Here is a 25605-nt window from a genome sequence, read left to right as displayed (position 1 = left end):
CTACAGAAATACTGGTAACATTTTATCTCTTTATAAAAAGCGTAGCTGTCATTTTTCAACTCTCAAATGGAATTTCTTGGAGAAAATTATTATAATACTAAGGAGCAAGAGTTTGTAGAAAGGGCTAGCACAGACATTAGCCCTACGAGAACAGTTTGTCCACACATATCAAGACAACTATCTGCACGTGCCATTGGATCCAACAGTTCCACCAGGAATTTAGAAATGTACATTTTTAAAACTATTTGAGAAACTTTTTTTCTAAATAATATGGCCTTTAAAATAGGAAAGTAAAGGATACAAAATAGACGCCCAAAGATAAGGAAATTATTTTTAAAATGTCAACCACCTTCAAAGAAATATAGTGTGAACACTCATAAATACACATGTAGGTAAGTACTGACAGAACAGTTCCATTTAAAAGCCAAGTTCACAGTAATATGTAGAGTATAATCCTATTTTCTAGATAAAGGTAGATTCATCTGTAAATATAAATATAGAGATACAACTTTAAGAAGACTGAGATAGATGATGTAGATTTTAGAATAACAATAATAAAAAAATCTGAAAAGATATAGACAAGAGTATTTGCCAAGGTTGTCCATGGGTGGTAGGGAGATGACTTTTACTTTTTATAACATGACTTCTTCCCACAGTGTGCAGTTATGGCTGATGCATTAAAAAATTGAGGGCAAATGAAAAGCAACTGCACGGATGGTTACAAGAAAATCACACATCACTTGCATGTAACAGTTCACTAAGAAAAGCTAAGAAAACTAAAATGTTCTCCTTTTAAATGACACACAGATCAGTAAGACACTACAGAGAAAATAACTCTTTCTGAGCATAATGTTTGCTGAAAGTATCTGAACCACCAGTAAACAGAATATGATTTTTAAGAGATACAAATTTTTCAAAATAATGAGATTAACATATAGAAGCAAGGATTTTGAGAGATGACAGCTTAAATTTGTTTGAAAATTTGATTTAAACCATACACAACAAAATGACACAGTGACACATATTTGGGCCTCTGATCTTAAGGATGAAGTGTGTTTCTACCATTTCGTGTGGTTTACAAAGACAGATAAAAGAGAAAGGTACTTTGTAGGCTGTTCTTTGATTATAAAATTTCATGAAACTGTTAACATTTTTCATGTTATAATTCTGTTTCTCTGAACTAAATAATACAATTAAGTGCATTATGAGAAAATTTTTAAATTCTGACAATTATCTCTATCTTTTCTGTCAGTGACCTTTAAAGTTTCATTTAAAATCTAGAAATATATAATATTTGTATATCCTATATTTCTTGAAGCTTCTGAACCAAGTAGTTTTCTACTTAATGTTTCCCAGTCTCCAGCTGATTATTTGTCACTTTCAATTATGTTTCAGTTTCTTCTTTAACAACTGGATTCCCCCTGATATGTCCCTGGATGCTCAAATTATAAGACTAGACAATGGCTATATCAGGGTGAGGACCTTTATCACTGATTCATTTAACTGCTTTCCTTTTGATAGCTTCTTCAAGGCTACTAATCAGCTTCACTAAGTTGCAGCCAGATACTTTGACATGTTCTGGTAGAAAAATCATAGAACAATCATTGATTATAGAAGACACTGATGAGATTTATTTTTACTACATTATATATTAATATGACACAACGACACTCCTCTCTTCTGGAACAGTAAACTGGAATGCTGTTCTTTTGTTACTATTACAGACCAGCAAAGACAAACTTCCAAAGATAATCCACAGGTCCAAGACCATTTTTATCAACTCTAGGCCCATCAGTCTCAATTGTGATCCATTATTTCAACTGTGATCCAAATTTAAACAGAAAGTACAAATGTACATAAAGTTGCATTTTTAAAAATGTAACTAGAGCAACAGCCTAGTTCTTCAGTCATTTACTCAGGAGTCTTAAAAGCCCATTATCTTTGAAAGAAGGAAGGAAGAAAATGTCCTCTTAGCCAAAGAAACATAGAGGCCATGGGAGAGTGGGAACCTCGGCTGGGATCTTCCTATAAGTTACTCACAGAAGAGTTCAGACACAACAGACCAAAGGACTCAGTGCCCTCTGGAAGCTCAAGTTCATAATGATGATCATTAAAAACCACCTGTCTTCAATAGTTACAGGTTACAAAAACAAAGAAGTGAACAATTTGTTTTTGAATGATTTCACAAAACAAACTGAAAATGTTTTAATGTTCATTTTAAAATGTCACATCTGGAAAACTTACAAGAAGGAGTTACAAACTTACGAGGGGGGGAGGGGGTAGGAACCGATAAACTGGGAGTTCAAGATTTGCAGATACTAACTAGTATACATATAATATATAAACAAGTTTATACTGTATAGCGCAGGGAACCACATGCAATATCTTATAGTAACTTATGGTGAAAAAGAAAATAAAAACAAATATATTTATGTTCCTGTATGACTGAAGCATTGTGCTGTGCACCAGAAATTGACACAATATTGTAAAATGATTATACTTCAATAAATACATATATATATTTCATATATATTTCATATATATATATAATATATATAAAGAAGTAGTTAATTCCCCAATTATGGTAAATAAATGAAATAATCCTTTTTTAAAGTCTAGCACATACCATACAGGCTAAAATTTCAGAGGTACAAAGGACAACTATGGGTACTGCCTTATTTTCTTGAGCATTTATAGAGAAAATAGCATTTTGTCTATACTTCCTAAATCACTGCAGTTATCATATAATATTACAATAGTACATTTGCTTATCTGTTGTCCTTATTAGCATCTGAGCTTCCTCCAGCAGGAACCAGGTTTTACTGGTCTAATGAATCCCAGCATAATGCCTGGAACATTGTAACTGCTCAGCAAATGTTTACTGGGTGAGGAATGAATGAACAAACGAATCCATGACTGAGTCAATTAATCAACGGACGGCTGGGACAGCAAGAGCTCACTTCTATCAGTGAGTTCATTTTCTTCATTCCTGGCTCCAGCACAGAAAATGAAATCAAGACAGAAGTATTTCCCTGTTTACCCTCAACAGTAAAGTGCCCACACATGTCTTTACCCAGGCAATGCTTTCCATGTAGTAAGAATAGGTAAGGGGGCTACAGTGGGTGGCAGGCCCAAGTGCTCCGTGCGCATCAGCTCTCCAGCAACCTGTGAAGTAGTAGTTGCTATCACCTCTATTACCACTGAGAAAACCAAGAGACAGGGAAAAAATTTCATAGTTTTCTAAAATCACCCAGTAGAATGTCAACTAGCTTAAACGAGAATGTAAGCATTTCTAAGGACAGCAATGTGTGTTGCTTTTTATTCATCCCTGTATTTCCAGAGCCTAGAAGAAGCCTAGCACATCGCAGGCATTCAATTTAGATAAATGATGGGCAGAAAAATAGACACAAACATCCATAGATACACACCCTTGATCCTGACCCTCATACTATATGTGCTCCAAGGAGAGAAAATCATCTCTGAGGGAGGGAGGTGTTGAGTGGATTCCCTGCAGCTAGAATGTCCATCATTACCTCCTCCTGCTCAGAGTCTCCACTGGCTGGCAGAGCCCTGGAGACTCAAAGCAGGAGTCACCCCTCCCCCCCCGCTAGAAAATCCAGAGGTATGTGGGCAGCCCCTGGCTCTTTGGGAAGGGGAAGAAGGCAATCTGTTTCAGAGTGAGAGATTATAAAACGCTCACTTCTTAGTCAGCATAGTCCTACTTACTGAGCTAAAAGAAGTAATTTGTTCAACTATTCCCCAATGGCCTAAATGATTTAGAGATCTTGGGAAAGTCTGTAAATTGCTCCTTTCTCATCAATAGAAGCCAGACCACTATGTTGGAAATTTTAAGAGTCTAAATCTCTAACAATAATAATTGTCCTCAGGCTCTATTCACAGCTTCCTCTTTCCTTTGGATGTAGCAGTAATTGTAATTCAAATGATGCCGTTTCAGTGTAATTTCTTTTGTCTACTAGATAGAGAAAACATCTTAATAAACATAAAAACTTTGGTGTACTCATGTAACTGTTTTTCCAATACAAGTTTCCCTATGTATCTCTAATGCTCCAGTCACAAAGGTATTGTTACACAAACTTGTTAATTTATTATCAATAATAGATTGGGTTGGGGGGTGTGGAAGTTGAGATAAAACTTCCAACTGCAGAGAGAATCTAGACAGAAAAGGGCTGAATGCTTGGCACATGTTAAGTGATCAATATGTTTGACAAATGCATGAATGCATGGGTGAAGGACCTAACAGATTGTTTGCATTTATGACATGCTGCAGGATGGTACCTTAATACATGCAGTATTTAATTAAATAGTAACATAAAAGGTTTAATATATTACCTGCAAAATTTTACCTGTGGATTCCTATGTAATCTTAATTAGCAAATCTAAAACAATTACTATGCTTCACCATTGAGAAGACAGAAATGCTCATGTATTTATCCTTCAATGACATATCCCTTTCTCAGCAATTATCTTTCTCCTAGTTACAAATTCTCATATGATTAAAGTGTCCACAGAAAAATTGTAGTAACCTGCTCTCTTGGAGCTGAAAATTAACAGCATAAATTAAACAACTATCAACACCATTGGACAATACTGATGGCAATACAATGATTGTGAATACTTCACAACACAGCCTGTCTGGCAATTCAACTATTAGTATGTAGCGGCTACTTTTAGAAACTTTCTAATTCATGCAATGCCTTGTCTGTAGTTCTACAGGCAAAGTGCAGTGGAGGATTAGAAAACCATCCAATGAAACAAATTTTAATAACGTGTGAAACAAACTCTATGCTTGCGAAAATGAACTATCGGCAGAATTACTCAGATAACTGATTCAGTTCTACACATCGTCTCTGTATAAATGTAACTGACAGTCTATGTACTTTTAAGAACAGGGCTCCTGACTATATGGTTTGTGAATACAGATGCTCTAACTATGACTAGTTGTTGAAGCAAACAGGAGCACTTAGATGATGGGCCCTGGAGTCTTACTCATTAATTTTGAGCACTGATATTGTTTGATATTTGATTTTTCCCTTGGCTTGTCTGCCCTTTTTTATTCCCTCTTCCTCTTTTTACTGTGTGACTTGGTCAGGGCACTAAATAGAAAAGACACACGAGAGATAACACAATATTCTCTCAAGAGTCCAGAAGGAGGACTTCAAGATTTGATCATTTGTGGGTACTAGCCAAACCAAAGTGATTCTTTTTTATGCCATCCATAATTTAACTCTATTGATATGTCACAAAATATGGCCTGGAATAGAGAATACATTTGTATAGGATAAACTGTTTATTTTACAAAGAAACATAGTGAAAAAAATGGATTATACTAAAATATTCTTTTCATGCAACTCTTCCAAATAAATTATGTAATACAAACATGGATTCATATGTTAAGAAGCATAATCCACTAGCTCTGTCTTTTAGTATTTAGGGTTCCTCTAAACTTAATGAGTAGACATAAAAATGCATTTGAGTTGCTCTTTGGATATAAAGCCATTTCATATTGGGAATTTTATCTAGTGTTAGTCTTGAGTACTAGATTAGTAAATTAAAAACCCTTTCATTAGTATAGCTGTATTTAATTTTTCCTTTTAAGATTTAAAGTGCCAATGGTATTTACATTATTCATTAATTACAAATTGTCAGCCTGAATCATTTGTTTACACTAAAGTCATTTTCATTATAGTAATTAGTGTCTGCCAGGGAGTCTTTTTTGAATTACATAAATGAAAGTCCTTCTATATTTTCAAATACTTGCATCTGTAATCAAGATGTTATGGTTGTACTCTAGCATAATGCTCTACATGCAGAAGGTATTTCATAAATATTTGTTGAATGAAGATAGCAAATGATCGACCTTCACACTAGAACAATAAAGGTCCACAATAATCATTAATTTGATAACAGTTATTCCATGCTGAAGAGTCACCTCCACTCTGTCTTTAGCAATAGCATGAATACTTAATGTAGATAGTATGTGCTTGACAGATTAATAAATAAAATTATTATATTTTAGGAAATTACATTGAAACATTTGACATGCAAAATTTATAAATAAAAGAGGAAACAAAGGCACTTTTATTCACCTAACCAAAAAAAAAAAAAAAAAAACACCATATACATTCTACTCCACCAATAACATTCACAAGTGTTTCTTGGTATTCACACTTTACATTTTTTGTATTACTTGTAACATAGTATTGTTCCACATGGTTTTAAATTTTACATAAATGGTATACACTTCATGTATTATTCTACAACAAGTTTTGTGTACTGAATTGTTTTGAGAAGTCTGGATATGTGGATACAATAGCTATGCTCATTCATCCACTACTGTGTTTCATTTAAATATTTGTAAATTGTTTTTCCAGTGGTGACATCATCCCATGAGTAGCATGTGAGTCTGCATTTACATAATTCACATCCTTCTCAGCTTCTGAAATTTTCGATTTTTTTAATCTCTCAGCCTGATGGGTATAAAACGTTACCTCATAGTCTTGATTACTTTACTGATAACCAGTAAAGTTGCAGGTGTTTTCATATGTGTACTGACCATTTAAGGTGCCACTTCTGCTCTCTTCTGTGAATTATCTGTTCAATTCTTTTGATATGTTTTTCGGTTAATTTGTACCATTTCAAAATACCCTTTGTTAAGGTGTTTTGTTGCTTATATCATCTGCTAGTATGAAGTTTTTCTTTTTCTTAAACTTTGAATGATTAGAACTCTCTAATTTTAATACTATATATACCAGTTTCTTCCTTTATTAGTCTGTGATTCATGTCTCCAGAAGTCATACAGACATACTATATTTTCCAAGGGAAAAATGTTATTTATCTTTGTAGGCCTTGATATTGGGAAGGACAAGACCCTGCCACCTACTATCTTCTCCAAACTTATTTCCATTATTTTTGCTCCTCTGATCATCCTTATATTAGAATCAGTATGTCAAGCCACAGAAAAAAACATTGTAATATTTTTACTGGAATTGGATTGAATTTTTATTATGATTGGGAAGAACTTACATTTTTGTGATATTAAATCTTCCTCTACATGAGCATGTTGTAGCTCCCCATTACTTTAGGTCTTTTAAATATTTTTGAACAATGTTTCTACCATACACATCTCTAGGTAGATTTTTCTTTGGATATTACTATAATTCGTATCTCTTTTAAAGTTTCCTGTTTTGTGTTATATAAAACGCAATCAGTTTCCATGAATCTATCCTATATCTAGCCACCTTATTGAACTATCATTAATATTTAATAATTTGTAGGGTTTTTTTTTTATTTTATGACCAAATCATCTTGTCTTCAGATGTTGATGGTTCAATTACTTCTTTCCCATTCTTTAAGTGTTTCTTTCTGTTATCATATTGAGCTGGCTAGATCCTTCAATTATCATTTTGAATAACAGACCATCTTGTCTCATCCTGACTTTAAAAGGAATGCTTTAGTGGATGCACCAGTATGTGCACTGCTGTTTCTAGAATTTGTAGATGTTCTTTATCAGGTTAAGGAAGTCTTTTTCAGAGTGTGTTGAAAATATGTATCTAGATGTGTGTTAAATATTATCAACTGTTTTTTTCCCCCAAATCTATTGAAATGATGTTTTTCCTCCCTTCATGAGTTAATGTGGTAAGTTGTATCAATGGATTTATTAATATTAAATTTCACTTGCATTCCTGGGAGAAACTCAATTTGGCTACCACGTATTATTCCTTTTATAAAGAGCCAGATGTGATTTGCCATTATTTTAAAAATTTTAGGCTTATGTTTACAATTGAGAATTATATTTAAATTTTCTTTTTTGTGCTGTCCTTGTTTGATTGTGTTTCTAGCCTCCTTACTTCCATTGATAGAGTTCAAAGTAAAGATCTATACCCTCAGCTAAAAACCTGAGCATGCTATATATTTAACTTATTTATTTCTCTTGACTCCTCTATTCCTACCACCAACACTTAAGAAAATGTAAAAAAAAAGTCTTCAATAAAATTTTATTGGATTAACAAAAGATTCATAATTTTAGTTAGCAGTTGTTTTCCCTTATTCTATTTTTCCTGACTAATTTACATAACAGTGAAATAATTCAATGCATTCATTCACCACAAACTATTTACTCAATACCTACAATGTGTTCTGATTACAAATTCTACATAGTTTGTTGAGACCAAGTTTATTGAATAGAACATGATCAATGTTCATACATTTTCCATGGTATCTTGACAAGAATGTATGTTTTTTTCATTGTTGGAAACAGGAATCTATTACTTCAAGCTTTGAATTAGTTTAATCCTCAATTACTAAGGTTTTTATTTATTTATTTACTTACGGGTTGCTTATTTGATCAATTACTAGACATATTAAACTTATCTACACTGATGGTGGATTTGTCAATTTCTCCTCCCAGTTTTGTCAAATTTTGCTCTATATTTTGAAACTATGCTATGAGATGCACGTAGATTTAGAATTGTACTTTTTATCATTATACAATGAACCTCTTTATCCCTAATAAAACTTTTTAAAGTCTATTTTACCTAATGTTAATATAGCTTAAGCCAGCTTTCTTATGTTTTTAAACTTTATGTGTGCTTGTATTTTAAGTATCTATCTCACGATCTTAGCATCAGTATCATACTAACCCATGTTGGAGCCTGAGACCCAATAAAATGTCTATCCCTATATACACTAATAAAGTATCAGCCCATATTTGGAACCATGTGGTCTGAGGGCAGACATTCTTTCTTCTCTTAAGTTTAAGGTGTCTTTTATTGCCCCAAATGTGGTTAATCTAGTGAGTGCTCCATGTGAGCTTGAGAAGAATGTGTATTCTGACACTGTTGGATAAAGCAGGCTAAGGTGTTCAAATATAACGAGTTAATTGAAAGTATTTTGAATTCAACTTTCCTTATGATTTCCTGCCTACTGGATCTGTCCATTTCTGAGAGAAGGGTGTTAAAGTCTCAATGATAGTGGCTTTGTTTATTTCTCCTTCCAGTTCCATTTTGATGTTGGGTTGTTAGGCACATACACATGAAGGATTGCTACGTCTCCTTGTAGAAATGACCCCTTTACCGTTATGTAATGCCTCTTTTTATCACTGATAATTTTCACTAGTCTTAATTCTGCTCTGTCAGAGTATTTCACTGTTCACGCTAGTGTTCTTTTGATTAGTGTTAATATGATGTAAATTTCTCCATTCCTTTAATCTATGTTTCTTTATATTTAACATGGGTTTCTTGTAAACATTCAATCGTGTCATGTTTTTTATACCCTCTGGCAATCACTGTCTTTTAATTGATGTTTAGACCATTGATGTTTGAAGTAATTACTGATGTCTGGAGTAATGTCTACTGTATTTGTTACTATCTTCTATCCATTGCCCTCATTATTTGATTCTATTTTTGTCTTCCACTCTTTTTCTGCCTTTTGTTATTTTAATTTATCATCTTCTATGATTCCATTTGCTCTCCTTTCTTATATCAATTATCCCTTTTTTGCTTTTTTAAAAACTAGACGCCCTAAAGTTTGTAATATATATTTACAACTAAGTTACAATAATTTACAACTAATCTAAGTTCATTTTCAAACACTACACCACTTTATGGATAGTTTAAGTACCTGATACTAAGGAAGCACTCCTAGGTCCTCCCTCCTGTCCCTTGTATCATTGTTGCCATTCAATCCACCAATACATAAGCTATAATCATCAAGTATATTGTGCTATTATGAACAAATTGTCATCTTTCAGATCAACTAAAAATAAGAAAAGTAAATGTTCTTGCTTTAGCTTCACTTATTTCTTCTCTAAGGCACTTCCTTTTTTTCAGTAGGTCCAAGCTTCTGATCTATATCATTTTCCTTCTCTGTGAAGAACTTCAACATTTCTGGGAACAAATTTCCTCAATTTTTTTTTGAGAAAGTTTTGATTTCTTCTTCACTTCTGAAGGGTGATTTTGCTGTTTACAGAATTCTTGGTCGGTGGGTTGTGTCTCTCAGTACTTGAGGTATTTAGCTTTTCTTGCTTGCCTGGTTTCTGAAATATCAGAATTCCTATCTTTGTTCCTGTATAGGATAGGTGGTGATGGTGGGGTTTTTTTGCTTGTTTTTGTTTTTGTTTTTGTTTCCTTTCTGGTCTCTTTTCAGACTTTTTTAATCGTTGACTTCTTGCAGTTTAAATCTGATATGCCTGGGTGTAATATCTTGGAGTTTATTTCTCTTGGTGTTCTCTGGCTTCCTGGAATTGTGGTTTTGGTGCCTGACATTGATTTGGGGAATCCTCAGTTATTACAGCTTCAAATATTTTTTTTTCTCCATTCTTTTGCTTCTGTTTCTGGTATTTACATTATGCATGTATTGCCTTTTAATAACTATCCCACAGTTCTTGGATATTTTGCTCATTTTTAAAGTCTTTTTTTTCTCTCTGCTTTTCAGATTTGGAAGGTTCTATTGACATATCCTCAAACTCAGAGATTTTTTTTTTTTTTTATCCATGTCTGGTCTCCTAATGAATCTATCAAAGACATTCTTCATTTCTGTGGCATTATCTTTTATCTCTAGCATTTTTTTTTTTTAGAATTTCCATCTTTCTGTTTACATCATTCATTTGTTCTTGCATTTTCATTCTATATCATTTTCCTGTGAGAACCTGTAGCATATTAATCAGTTTTTTTAAGCTCTAAATCTGATAAGTCCAACATTTCTGCCATATCTGCACCTGGGTCTGACATTTGTTCTCTTTCAACCATATTTTTTGTCCTTTAGTACGCCTTTCAATTTTTTAAAAAAGCTGGACATGATGTAAAAGGAACTCCAGAAAAATATGCCTTTAGTGACATGGTGGTAAGTTGTGAGTGGTGGGGAAGTGTTCTACAGTCTCCGTCTTTCAATGAGTGTGTGACAGTTCCTCCATCTGACCCCTTAGGTGCAACAGGATGACCACGGGGGGCTGGAGTTGGGTAATTTCCTTTCCTTTGATAGTATTTTTAATGTCCACTTTAGCAACATCTTGCTATTTTTATACTCCCCAATATGTTGTGCTATTATTAATACAGTTTACATTTATTAACTATATTATTAAATAATATTATTATTTAGTACAGCTAATATATATATGCTGATATATTTGCTCACAATTCCTTCTTATACATCATGCCTCTTTTCTGGGATCACTATATTTCTTTATGAAGTATATCTTCTAGGAATTCTTTTAGTGAGTCTACTGGTAAAGTTGATAAATTTTTGTTAGACAGAAAATGTATTTTTTTCCTCCCTTGCTGTTAATTGATAGTCTAGCTACAGATACAATTCTAGGTTTGTTGGTTACTTCCTCTTTGCACTTCAGAGATACTGTTCCACTGTATTCTGGCTTCTACTGTGGGTTGAGATCTCCAATGTCACAATTTCTTATACATTCATATCTGTAAATGATTTGTCTTTTTCTCTCTGGCTACCTTTAGGATCTGCTCTTGGTCTCTGGTGATTTTCAGACTCATTATATCTGAGCTATAAATTTTTTTTTAATTCATAGGCTACTTAGGGTTCAGGAGAACCATGTCATTCCTCAACTCTGGACAATTCTTTACCCTTTAAGTATCTTATTTTACTATTTTTATATTTTCATTATCTCTGTTTGCTTCTTCTATAAAGCCATCTCAATCTATCCCCTTGTCCTCAACCTCTTTTTCATGTTTTTAATTTACATTTTAAAGGCATTTATGCACAGACCTATGCAGGGAAATAACTAGTTTAAGTATTTTTTTCAAAGATTAATAATATCATCTATGTGTCAGATAGGAAATGAAATTCTTGACTTTGACTCATTAAATGTACATCTAATGTAGATTCTATAATGTGAACTGCCTGAATGCTAGTTACATAAAAGTAAATTCACTAGTGTTACAAAAATTGTAAAATAAAATGAAATACACTCAGAGTAAAAGTTTCTGTGAGCGAACAGAAACAAAAGTTGTGGTCAAGCTCAGTGTGGAATAAAAATATGACAGAAGTTAGTCACGATGAGTCATACCTCTGAACTTCAGTGCTCTAGAGGAATACACTCTCAAAAATAACAGGAAACATCCATTTACATAAAAAGCATTGTAGAGTGTGACGTTGGCACCACTCAAATTATTGAATGGCAGAAAGGCTTATTATATAAAATGTTTTAACCTGGCTCTGCTATTTATAATACTAACAAAATGCGTACTGATAGTTTGAGTTTAGTTAATTCATAAAATCCATGATTAATGTTATAAAAGGGTCCCAAGTCAGAGCCAAAGAATAAGAGAAGTATTCATGGTTACTAATAAATTGCTCTGTGAATGCTTGGCCACCCTTGCAGATAATGATGTCACAAAATGATGAAAGAATAGTTAAGTAGCCAACAAAGTGCCAGTGCTTGGCGGAGGCACTGCTCATTGCATCATTCTTGGCCTACAGCCCTTGAAAGGTGAACATAACTGTTAAAAGAAAATGAAAAATCGTAAGGATGCAAGCTTCAGCTGAAAGCACTTTACTTAAAACGAGACTCTATCAAAACTTGAACTCTTAGAACAGGTAAACAAAGTACTAGATAAGGGCAGGAAAGAAGTAATAGGTATATTGTAGCCAGGCTACCACTTTAACTGACATGTAATATACATTCGTGAGCTTCCAGTTCCCAGGTTGTATTCCGCAGCAATGAACTTAACACATTTTCTGATACTTATAATGGATTTCTTAAGTGGTTGAACCAGCTACTTCATTACAATAAAGTTAATATCACAAGTAGTTAGGAAATGATCTAAGAAGTACAAGGGAGTATTGGCGGGGGGTGTTTAAAAGCCAATTTACCAAATAATACACATTGCATAACTCCATGATATGAAATTTTATAACAGGCAAAACTAAGCTATAGTGACACAGAACAGATTGGCAGTTTCCTGAGATTGGTCGTTGTGGGGATGCATTGTCTACAAAGGAACACAAGAGTGAACCTGAGGAGAGGAAAACATTCTATATCTTCATCAGAGTAGTTATTACACAAGGGTATACATTTGCCAAACCTCAAAGTATACATTTTTCAATTCACTTCAAGAAAGTTGATTTAAAAAGGAAAAAAGAGTAGTTTTGCAAGATGTTCAAATTTGGTAAAGGGAAAAAGAAATCTCTTTGTATTATTTCTTACTCCTATATATGAATTTATACTTTTATCAAAATTTTAAAATTACTTAAAATTAAAAATACATATACAAGTAACAGTAATTATGATTATCCAAATAAAATTAATCATTGAAAAACAGTATCAAACAATCCTATGATTCATGCAAGTTCAATGCCATGTAATCTTGAAACCTACTTTAAAACATTCAACTCTGTTCAAAAGTTATCTAGTCTGCTGGGATTTGTTTTGCCGTAGATTCATCCTAAAATGGACCCAGTAAATTAATTATTCACTGCGTCAGTCATTTGGGGTGACAAGTACTAGAAAATTATTCTCTATTAATGAAATATGCCATTATTATTTACAGCATGCATAATACATTAAAGTGAAAACCTTAAAATTGCCAATACAATATCAAAATGTATCAAAGTTCCTAGTCCAGTAGCACTGAGGAGAGTCAGTGAGCCTCCCCAAGGTACATGTCTTAAGTTTCACAAAATATAATTGAACACTTAAGAAGTAAGTGGGCCTTAAATCATCTTAGAATTAGTGGGGTCTTTGGTAATAGATTGAGTAGGTTTTTATTATTTGTTAGTTTTTTTTAAAATTTTTATGAATGGACTAAAGAAACAGGAACTATGAAATAGACTGTTGATCTTGCTCTGCCCAGAATAACTAATCACATCTTCCAGCTTCTGGGAAGTCTCAGTCTGTTAATACAGTTCACTTTGTGGGGTTCAGAAGCTTAAAGGTCTCCGTAGGCCAGGTAGTTAACAGACATGAGGCCACCCAGATGTAAAGTTAAGGACAGTAGTAAATATGACAGCAAATGAAAAGTAATAATTCTCTAAAGAGGATAATTACTATCCTGAGTTATCCTGTTATTGCCAAGGGGGAACATGGGCACAGTGTTGGACTACTTTCTACTTAACAGAAGCCAGAGATTTTAAAGAGAGAGAGAAAAATTAAATAAAAACCTTTTAAACACTGTTTCTGCCCAACAACCGCCAGTTTGTAACACCAACTTTATACACAGCTGATGACTGTTTCATACAGAAAATTCTCTAGAATGGCTTCATGTATGAACTTGTTTCTGCATTCACCATTTTCTTCTTTTCTCCTGGCTTCATTCATTTCCACTTCCGCTAAAAACACTTTCTCATGGGACTGACAATTGCCAAGAACTGGCATATTCTCAAGGCTTACGTTTTCATCTGTTTGCCAAATGGCTGTAATATAATTCACAAAAGCCCTGTTTATTGAGTAATATTATTAATGGCTAGCATAATACTGTGAAATTGAAGATATTCTTTTTGGATTATGTCCAGATCTTTAAAAAGAACATTGGTTCAAACAGGATATGAATGGCTTGTATTAAAATATATTATTTTAAAAAGTGGAACAACGTGAAAAGCATTTGAATAAGTATATTTTCAAATTATTGTAAGACAACTTTTTCAGACACATAAGTCCCACATGTATTGAAATACTATGAATGATAAAAAAAAGAGAAGGCTATGCTTGTAAATGCTTTATAAAATCATTTATCATTTTCAACACATTGTTGAAAATACAGGACTGAGAAATCATTCAACTTAACACAATCTATTGACTTTTTCCCTTCAGTTGCATTTGCCAAACTTTGCTAAGTGAATGGTATTTGTTGCTTTTTTATTTATGGCTAAATTCATGACGTATCAAAATATGTCAAGGAGGAAAGCAACGGACAAGTCAACTTTTAAGCTTTTGTTTTCAAAGGGCACTTAATGTCAAAATAAGAAGCATTACAATATATTCTCAACCTAAATGATAGTTAATTATTTCACTAGTTCATAATCCAACAGTCACCACCTGAGACCAAGTCTGAAAAATCCCAACTTGACTTCTGAAACCAATCATGAGCCTTGAGTCATTTAATGGCTCTACTTTTAAGAGGAAGCATGAAATCATCCAAGAATCATAAAATATCAGTCATTTAACTGTGAGCAGTTGAAGAGAAAAAAAGAGGGGGAAATGGGATGAGGTACCAAGAGAAAGAGAGGGGGTAGGGGAAGGGAAGAGAAACTAGTCAAACTAAAGCAAGAGAAGCTCAGAAAACACCAAACATACGATGGTATTAGCCAGTCCTCAGTTTGCACTTAATGGGTATACTCAGATCAAAGTGCTCTACTCATTTCACACCTGAGCAGTTTTTAATTGGGTTATTAGTGGGTTTGGGAAGGAGGGGTGAGATTAATGAAAGAAATCACTGACTACAAAGGAAAGAAGTGTCTACCTTAAAGGACTGAAAGAAGACACCAAGAAAAATAGAATAAATGTCAATTTAACTGTAAAAATCAAGAACAAATCAAACTGCCAAAAATTTAAACACAATATATGGCTGAATAAAGAGTCAATCAATCAACTTAATCCAATTAATTTCCTTTCTGTGACAATATAAGCCATACAACCAAACAATAAAATCAATGCTTTTTAAAAAGATGGTTTTTTCTCATGATATACTAATCAAATCAAATTCAAAGACTCCAGTGTTAGAAATCCAGATAGTGTAGAAGATTCCTTCTTTCAAAGTAACTATCAGCTAGAGGCAAAGACTAAATGTGTAAATAAAAAGATCAGCAGTGTAAAGCAATGATCTGGAGAGTAAGTTCACAGGGACATCTGAATTAGAACATGAAAACTTGGGTTCGAGCACACAGAAAGAAAGAAAGGCAGCTGGAACCAAATCAAAGACCCTGAGTTGAAACTGAGAATCATCACTGCATCCTAAAAATGCCAGAGGATGGCCGCATTTCAGATAATGTTCTTGCCACTGAATTATATACACTAATGTACAGAAACCAAATTAGATTAATTAAGAATCTCAGAAGACAGAAAAGGTATTTGCCAAAACCTCTAAGATATTTTCTTTAAAAAAAAAAAAAACAAGATATTCCATGAAATCCTAAAACAAAGTGCACAGAGAAGTGAAGGGACTAAACACAAGTCAGGTCAAGGTCTGGAAGGCAGGGAAGTTCATAAGTCACAAGGAATCTATGAGTTTTCAAAGCCAAATATACTAACACATAATTCCATGTTTATGTAACAAAATATACCAATACAACCATCCCATACTCTTGTCATTGAAGAATTGCTTTTTAGAATGACAACAATTACATAATGTAATTTACTGTATTTACAACTTTTCATTTTATTGTAGATATGGCCAAATTATCCTCCAGAACTTTTGTACCAATTGGTAATTCCATCAATGATGTATAAAAAGTTCATATTCTCACAAATCTAAATGTTATCAATTTTGAAACTTCCTGCTAATTAGATAGTTAAAAACAATCTTTTGTTATAAATTGCACTTTCCTAATTAAAACTGAGGTTGGGTAACCTTTCATGCATTTGTTGAAAATTATCAATTCTTCTTTGTAAATTTTTTGTTAATATATTTGCTCCTTTTTTAGGTTGTATTTTTCTTATTATTCTTTAAGTGTTCTTTGTGTATTAGGGATTGTGACATAATAAAAAATACATATTCAGTCTCTGGCACATAGTTCCTAAAACTCTTGTAATTTCTATACTGTTAAGAATGATGGGGGCATATTTTGTTACAATATTTGGTTTCTGTCCCCAGTCCCTTCTAAAATAGCTCCAGAGCAGTAAGGTGAAAGGAGCATTTTTTTTCTTATTCATAACAAATCCCTTCAACCCCACCTGATTTTATGTTAATGAGGTGGTTTTTGGAAACCCTCTAAGAGCAGAGGCTGGTTCAGCCAGGGGAACCAACCATGTGATTAGAGGGTTGGAACTTTCAGCCCCACTTCTGGACCTCCAGAGAGAGACAGGGGCTGGAGGTCAGGCACAGTCAACAATGGCTAATGATTTAATCATTCATGCTTAACGTACCTTCCATATAAACTCTAGCTAAAGAGGTTCAAAGAGTGTTGGGAGGATATGCTCAGAGAGGGCATGGAAGCTCTGTGCCCCTTCCTCCACACCTTCCCTATGTGTCCCTTCCATCTGGGCGGTTCTGAAGTTGCAGCCTTTCATCATAAAAGGTCATCTAGTATGTAAACTGTTTACTTGAGTTTGTGAGCCATTCTAGCATATGATCAAACACAAGGAGTGCGAAGGGGAAATCCTAACTTGTAGCAGAATCAGACGCAAGTTGTTAACCTGGGGACCCACTACCTGCAGTTGGCATCTAAATGATGAGGGCTGTCTTACGAGACTAAGCCCTAAACTCACGGGGTCTGTGCTAATTCCAGTTGTGTCAGGGTTGAATTAAGTTGTAGGACACCCCGTTAGCATCCACAGAGAATTCAATTGCTTAGTGTAGGAAAAACCCACGCATCTTAAATTCTCTTACAAACTGGCAGCCGATTGCTTCAAACACCACTGACTGAAGACTTCACACTACACTTTTATTACTGGTGTGACTGTTACTGCTGCTGTACCCTTTTTCATATCAGCTGTTACTGATGTTTAAGCTGAATACGTCTAATAAATCTCTCTCAAAAAGTTTTTTTTCATTTACTTCTTATTCCTAAAATGTAGCTAGATTTCTACTTCAACTGTGAAACTTACCTGGATAATAATCATAGACAAGCTAAAATAATATAACTTGTAAGTCATCTTACTGTAGATTTTCAAATTACTTACTTAAAATTCCTGATATCAACAATGAGTTAAATTTGATTGATGCAAACAAAGATCTCTCTAGATACCTTTGCAAAAATTTACCCTTTAGATACAGTAACCTGACCCGTTTTTTAGTGCCATCTCTTCAGGTACCTTAAACATTGTTATAAAATATGATAATGTTGATGAAATGAAGAAAAAAGAAAGGGAAAATAAAATCTCTGGGTTTAGTTTTAGTTGTTATTTCTTTCATAGAGAATTTTTTAAAATTAATTTTAGAGTTTATTAATGGCTTTTATTTTTCTCTACAAAAAAGTTTTCTGAAATAGTTAACATTTCAAGTTCATACTAATTTATTTTTTTCAAACCCAGAAGTTAGACCAAGTCAAGTTTCAAGAATTTATATTCAACACCCTTCTTTTTCTGAGATTTCCAATCATTAATAGGGAACTCACCTGAAGTCCTTCAGTGAAGCTTTCCTGAGAGCAGAGGCATCGGTAGGGTCGGCTTGTCGTGTCACAGTTATCAGCATGACCATGGCACTGGCACCTGTGAATGTGAGCATCCGACAACTCAGAAACACCGACTCCACTGTGAATGTATGCAAAGGTCTATGTACATATTCACTATGTGGCTCCAACAAGGGAGACAAGTGTGGAAATCAACAGAAAAGTCAGTTTCTCTTTAAGCCTGTGGATAGTCATGAAAGTTTTTAATTAATCCTGAAGCACTGAAAGGATCATCATCAACATCCAAACCACACTGATTGTGAAGGTAATTTTCAAGCCCATCCTAGGTTGTTTACACCTATTATCAACCGTGTGGCAAGCTTGCCAAGAAAGGGCATTTACTAAAACTACTGAAAACACAGCTAAGACTATAAGGTTTAGAATAAACTACAGAATAAAGGTAACAAATTTCAATTTTGTTGGTTTTTTCCCCCAAATTAGATGGTGAATATTTAATACTATTATCTTTCATTGTGCTATTACTTAACAAGAAACACTTATATGTTGATATTCTGATCTGTTTTTAAAGATGTGCTTTATTTATAGGGCGTATCATTCTTGTACAAAACAGTTTTAAATATAGTCTATGTATGTGTGCCATTTCCATAGTAGAGAGGTTCCTGCCTGTTAGTTCTCCAGCTATTCACTTGTTTAAATATTGTGAGCCATGTTCTCAGTTATAGTCAGGTATTTATAAAATACTTAGGGTATATTAGATCTTTCCTTTAAGGGAAAATAAATATTCCTCATAAAATGGTGAATTGTGAACTCAGGGAGACCCAGCCCAGTACTTACAAACCAGCTGGCACTACAGTTACAATTCCAAATCTAGTTCTTTCTCTTTGATTTCAAGAATACTTGAAAATCATATTCCAGAAAAAAAAACAAGCAAAATATTTGGTAAATTATTTCTAAGTTGGCTTCAGAATATCCTAACTTCTAACCCAATAGCTTTTGAAAATTTATGTGATATTATGTACAGCAAAGGCAGATCTCTCACCCCAAAATCTGAGAGTAGAAAACTATTTCAATACATGAAGATTGGTATCTGACTTGCTCTAAAATGTTAATGTATTGTTAAGTAAGTATGACAAAAATCTTGAAAACAATATTTGTAATGAAAAGCACACTTGAAACAGTAATGAACACTACCTTCCAGTGACGGTGATTTCATTAACCCCATAGTATCTGTGTCTGGGGCTGACAGAAGTCTCAGTTGTGTGGTACTGTCCATGGAAATGAAGTCGTACTTGTGTGGCTTTTACAAACTCTTGAAGAGATGGGGTATTATAGAAATTATTGTATCCAGGACGATGATGTGGTCCAGGTGTCAGGATGCTAAAGGTGACATTACCACGGAAATATGGAGTAAAACTAGTGATGAAAGAAATTTGAAATCATGAAAAAATATTCACATTTTTGACAAAATAAAAATCACAGCATAACATTAGTAATAAATTCTTCATTCTGGGAAAACAAACATTCCATATATTTCATACACAAACAATACAGGAGCATTGCATAAAAATGTAGTAAAACATCTCCTTGGGGACACAGTAAACTTCTATTAATAAAGGAAACTTTCTAAACAATCTGAAGATCAATTTTAACGCACAAATGAGACAATAAGCAAGAAAGACTCTGAAGTTGTTTACCAGAATTTTAAACATTGTTTAAAACTCAATTTAGGGAGGAGTCTCGGAAAAATCTGCCTCAAGAAAGTTGGTGAGAGAAGGGTCTACCAGTTGAGTTAGCTTACATGTGGGTTACCATGAGCTCATTAGTCTATTAAAATGAACTCCTAAATGCCTTCAAAGGTAATCACTCAAAAAGAATTCATACTTGGAAAGCTGAAGACAGTTGACAGAATCAGGATTTTCCAAATCTCCATTGTTCTTCATTCCGAAAGCACTGCAATTTCTAGCAAAATACTGCCAATCCTCCCAGTCAAGGCTGTCCTCTTTCTTCCTTTGAATCCTTATTGCTGTTGGTTGTGGACTAAAGAACTGGATGATAATATAAAACACCTGAAAATGGATGTTAATTACTGTCACTGAACTTTTGTTTGATCCATCAGTATAAACCAAACCACGGAATGGTGAGATTCAAATATAATGGCTTACTTCCTCATAATGACAGCTACCAAGTATCAATTAGACATCCAGAAATTTCATAGCCTTATAGTAAAGGCAACACATTCTATAACTGCATATATGTCCCTCTTCTCAAGGATTTTATAAATTAAAGTGAAATTAATATTAGGTTTGACATAACGATATGAAAAAAGAACATTGCTCCTATGAAGTAACTGTTATGTATTTCTTCTTAAGCAGTTGTTTAGAATAAGGACCTCAGTTTTTATTAATCTGTGCTACTTAATACTGAAAAGAATGTTTTAATATTTCATATGATTTTGATACATATCTCTAAAAAATTAGGTCCTGCATATCTGCTTTGAAACATTTTTATTTCATACATACATTATAATACACTGCTTTAATGAGTTAATATTCAATAGTGCAATTCAATTTCACTTTATACCAGGCTGAATTGTGTTCCCAAACAGATGCGTTCAAGTACTAACTCCTGGTACCTGTGACTGTGACCTTATTTGGAAATAGGGTCTTTGCAGATATAATTTAGGGTCTGAAGATGAGGTAGTCCTGTAGGCTGGTTCTCATGAGAGGAAGAGGAGAAACAACTGACACACACAGAAACAAGAAAGCCCTGAGAGATGAAGGCAGAGATGAGAGTAATGCTGCCATAAACCAAGTAATGCCAGGAGCCACCAGAACCTGGAAAAGGCAAGGAAAGGATCTCTCCTAGGGCCGTTAGAGGGAGCACAGCCCTGTCAACAACTTGATTTCGTATTTCTGATCTTCAGAACTGTGAGAGAATAAATTTCTGTTGTTTAAAGCCATTCAATTTGTGGTTATTTTTTGAATCCACCACAGCAAACTCACACACATCCCATTGTTTCAAATTACCTGATACTGTCCATTTTCCAAATCTATGGAAATAGTCACTCCTTGATTAAGCTGGGTAATGTTGGTAAACACGTGTGAAACCCACGAAGTAGCAATATTGTTATCATTGACAAAAGACAGAGGATGGGCTTCAGGATTCAGCCGGGACACCCTGTCACTGGTTGTGTCTTCTGCGTCGTTAGGAATGCAGTATCGCTGTTCCAGAGGATGGAGCCGAGGGTGGCTCCCAGGGCAGCGGCAATGTGACTGGATGTGCAATCTGAGCAGCTGTCCAGAGAAAACTTCCAGAATCTCTCTGTGGGAGTCAAGAGGCAGATTGTAAGGACAAATAGCTCAACAGTGACAGAACTTCTAAGAGGTGTCACAAATGAATACCACTGTTTGAAGGTCTTGATTTGTACCCATGATGCTTTAATAATTTCCTAAACAAAACATAAAATCAAAGTCATTCCTGGCCAAATAAACAGACGCCTTCTCAGAAAATGGGTATCAAAACCAGTACATTCCTGAGTGTTAACCTTCTACATCAAGGAGCATGCACAAGCCCTTAACTGATTATCAAGATATTTATTAAAATACCATAATATTCTACTGTGTCTATTTGTGATTAAAAAAAAAAAAAGGTAACAGTCCCTTAGGTTGTTAACCTGACTTACCACAGAGTGAACAGTAATTTACTTAAAATAATGAGAGTTACAGACAGGGTTTCCCACTTGTCCATGGGCAGGAAGGAAGAAAGTATTTTATCTGCTGCCCTTTTAGGTGAAGGGACCCAGGCCAAGACTATTTGTCAGTGGCTTCCCGTGACTCATCGGTACAGATTCTGGCACCCTAAAATGCTTCCATGGCTTCAGATCACACGGCTGCTGCCAACAGTCAAAGAAGAATGCCAACTTCAGGCAGACATATTGAATTTTTCCATTAAGGGCAATATACTGATCTAGATCAGAATCGGTTACTCTATTTACAGGCATTCTTCCACATAACAACTTTCCAGACGTTTCAGGTAGGTCAACACCAGTAACCCAGATCTAAGTGAAGAGACCAAACTTCTCTCAGACTCCAGGGAGTGGGGAGGGCAATGGAGAAGGCAGGCAGTTTTTTTCATTCACTAAATCACATAAAAGCACACCTTCTTCTTTAAATCTCATTGAAAATTTTCAATTGATATCACATGTTGAATGGGACGGAAAGTGACAACTCAGTGAAGTTTTTACCTTGGGAAGAACTTTATTTACTCTAAATTACTGCAATGCCGTTCTCCTCAGAATTTTAGACAAAGGTGATTAAAAGGCTAGTGGCAATAATCTCCCCAGTGACGTGTTTCAGTATTACAGCACCTTATATTCAGGCATCTCTTCATTATACAGACTAATAAAAAGAATGTTTATATTGCTAATGGACATACCACTGATCACAGCAGAACCTCGAGAGTAATGCTTCTCAAATTTACAAGAACTAGTCCTGTCCTGAATTTTGGAAATTCACCATACTAATCTACATTTCCCTGAAAGAAATGTGAATAAACATTCTTCTTTTGAACTCATCCATACAACAATTTGCTATTATATCATCAAATCGTAACTCAGGAAACAAACTTCAGAGGACATCTCAGGCAGAATTTCACTTGAACTGTCTGATCAAAATGGAAATCTATGTCTCCTGAAGAACGCCTAAGAAAGAATTCCCACCTGTTCTCAAGATGGGAAAACAAAGACAGTCCAAGTTTGCATTAATTATTTGTTCACTGGAAATAAGAAATAAATCAATTCTTCAAATTACTTATTATTCTTGTCTCCAAGTCTAATAGCCCTGTCTCCTGAGATTTTTCCATGTCAAAATAATTAATCATTTTCATTGTTCTACATTTTCTGGTAATTATAAATTCAACATAGCAATTTTAAGAAGTAGATTCTTACGTATCAAAAACTACTTCACATACAACAAAATCTAAACAAATGTATTCCAAATTCTATAATAAACCTGTTCTAAAATAAAGTTTTCTTACAATAAATCCTTTGTAAAGAATTTGATCAATTTTATACTATGAGAAGTTACCCAACAGAGTAGCACGAGTGAATACCAACCAAAGACTAAGCCAGAGCAAACACTAGAAACATTAATTGAGTGATGTCTGCCAAACACTTACTTAAATGAGTTCATCATTTATCTTCTACTTCTTGAGCTTCAACTACCTGTTTTACAGGTATAAAATTTTACAATCTGCTTACCTGTTTGTAAGTGCCACTTGGTATAATCGAAAATCTTGCATTCTTCCAACAAACTGCTCTAAACCTGTAAAATATATAAATGTACATAATATGGGTATTCTCAGTTACCAAGCAATGGCTGACCAATGTTCAAGTGAAATTCCTTTAGAGCAATGAAACTGTTTTTATTATATTAGTTTCAGGTATACAGCATTATAATTCAACATCTGCATGCCTTACAAAGTGATCATAAGTCTAGTGACCATCCATCACTATACAAGCTGACACTCATCATCAATTTTGCCCACTCTCAACCATCTTCCCCTCTGGTAACCACTGAATGTTTCCTGTATCAGTGAGTTTGTTTTGTTTTTTTTTTAATTTGATTTGGCTTTTTAGATTCCATGTATCAGTGAAATTACATGGCATTTGTCTTTCTCCATCTGACTTATTTCACTTAGTGTAATACATTCAAGGTCCATCAACACTGTCACAAATGACAGAATTTTATTCATGACTGAGTACCATTCCATTATAAATACATATATATTTGGGCATCTCTTGAATACACAGACTAATAAAAAGAATGTCTCTTACACACACACCATCTTCTTTATCCATTCATCCATTGATGGACACAGGTACATAGACTGTTTTTATATCTTGGCTATTATAAACAATGCTACAATAACCACAGGAGTGCATATACCTTTCCAAATTAGTGCTTTTATTTTCTTCAAATACCCAGAAGTGGAACAGTTGGGTTATTTGGTCATTCTATTCTTAATTTTTTTAGGAATCTCATAGTGTTTTCTATAGTGGTTGCTCCACCACAATTTACAGTCTCACCAACCCAGAAAAGGGTTCCCTTTTCTCTACCTCCTCTCCAACAATTGTTGCCTCTTATCCTTTTGATAATAGCCATTCTAATATGTGTGAAGTGATATCTCATTGTGGCTTGGATTTGCATTTCCCTAATAATTAGTGTTCAGCATCCTTTAATGTGCCTGTTTCAAAAAATTTCTATTCAGATCTTCTGCACATTTTTTAATTGGGTTGTTTGTTCTTTTTTGTAGAGTTGTATGAGTCCTTTATGTATGTTGGATATTAACTCCTTATCAGGTTTATCATTTGCAAATATCTTCTGCCATTTAGTAGGCTGCCTTTTCATTCTGTTGGTGGTTCCTTTCACTGTGCAGAAAATTCTTAGTTTGATGTAGCTCCATTTGTTTATTATTTTCTTTCCCTTGACTTTGGAGTCAGATCCACAAAATAAAAACATTGCTAAGACCAATGTCAGTGACGTTATTGCCTAAGTTTTCTTCTAGAAAATGTTATAGTTTCAGTCTTACATTCAGTCTCTAGTCCATTTTGAGTTAATTTTTGTGTATGACATAAGATAGTCATCTAGTTTCATTATTTTACATGTGGCCATCCATTTTTCCCAACTAGAAAGAGACTATCCTTTCTCTATTTTACGGTCTTTCTCCTTTGTTGTAAATTAGTTGTCCACATACGTGAGGTTTTATTTCTGGGCTCTCAATTTTATCCCATTGATCTGTCTGTCTGTTTTTGTGCCAGTACCATGTGGTTTTGATTACTATAGCTTTGTAGGATAGTTTGAAATCAGGGAGAATGGTACTTCTGGCTTTGTTCTTTTTTCTCAAGATTGTTCTGGCAATTCGAGATCTTTTGTGATTTTCTACAAATTTTGGAGTTATTTGTTCTAGCTCTGCTAAATATGCCCTTGGAATTTTGAAAGGAAATGCACTGAGTCTATAGATTGTGTTGGGTAGCATGGACATTTTAAGAATATTAATTCCTCCAATCCATGAACAAGAAATATGTTTCCATTTACAACTCATACAATCCATGAACACAAAATATCTTTCCATTTGTTTGAATCTTCTTCAATTTTATCCACCAGTGTCCTATAGTTTTTGTAAAAATGGTAGCTTTTATTCTGGTGAGGCAGGGAAATAATAGAGCATTTTAGACAGAGAGGTAATATGATCTGACTCATTTTTAACAGAACAACTCTGGCTACTGTGTTCATAATAAAGTGGAGGGCCAGAGTGGAAGCAGTTAGAAGACTCTGCAGCAAT

The 25605-nt window shown here is 34.2% G+C and overlaps 1 protein-coding gene across 1 annotated transcript in view; it reads right to left on the bottom strand.

The window, feature by feature from the left end:
- USH2A (usherin) overlaps positions 1-25605 on the bottom strand; it is a 640561-nt gene that overhangs the window by 554576 nt on the left and 60380 nt on the right. Inside the window, exons 4-8 of the mRNA XM_032466772.1 lie at positions 23522-23585; positions 21291-21585; positions 20146-20330; positions 19456-19677; positions 18250-18343 (exon numbers count right to left, since the gene is read on the bottom strand). Of these exons, the coding sequence (XP_032322663.1) occupies positions 18250-18343; positions 19456-19677; positions 20146-20330; positions 21291-21585; positions 23522-23585 (860 nt within the window). The remainder of the gene's footprint in view (positions 1-18249; positions 18344-19455; positions 19678-20145; positions 20331-21290; positions 21586-23521; positions 23586-25605) is intronic.

The sequence above is a fragment of the Camelus ferus genome, chromosome 23 (assembly GCF_009834535.1).
Source record: "Camelus ferus isolate YT-003-E chromosome 23, BCGSAC_Cfer_1.0, whole genome shotgun sequence".
In the NCBI taxonomy this organism is placed as follows: Eukaryota; Metazoa; Chordata; class Mammalia; order Artiodactyla; family Camelidae; genus Camelus; species Camelus ferus.
The sequence above is the reverse complement of the archived record's forward strand: the minus strand, read 5'-3'. Positions and strand labels throughout refer to the sequence as shown.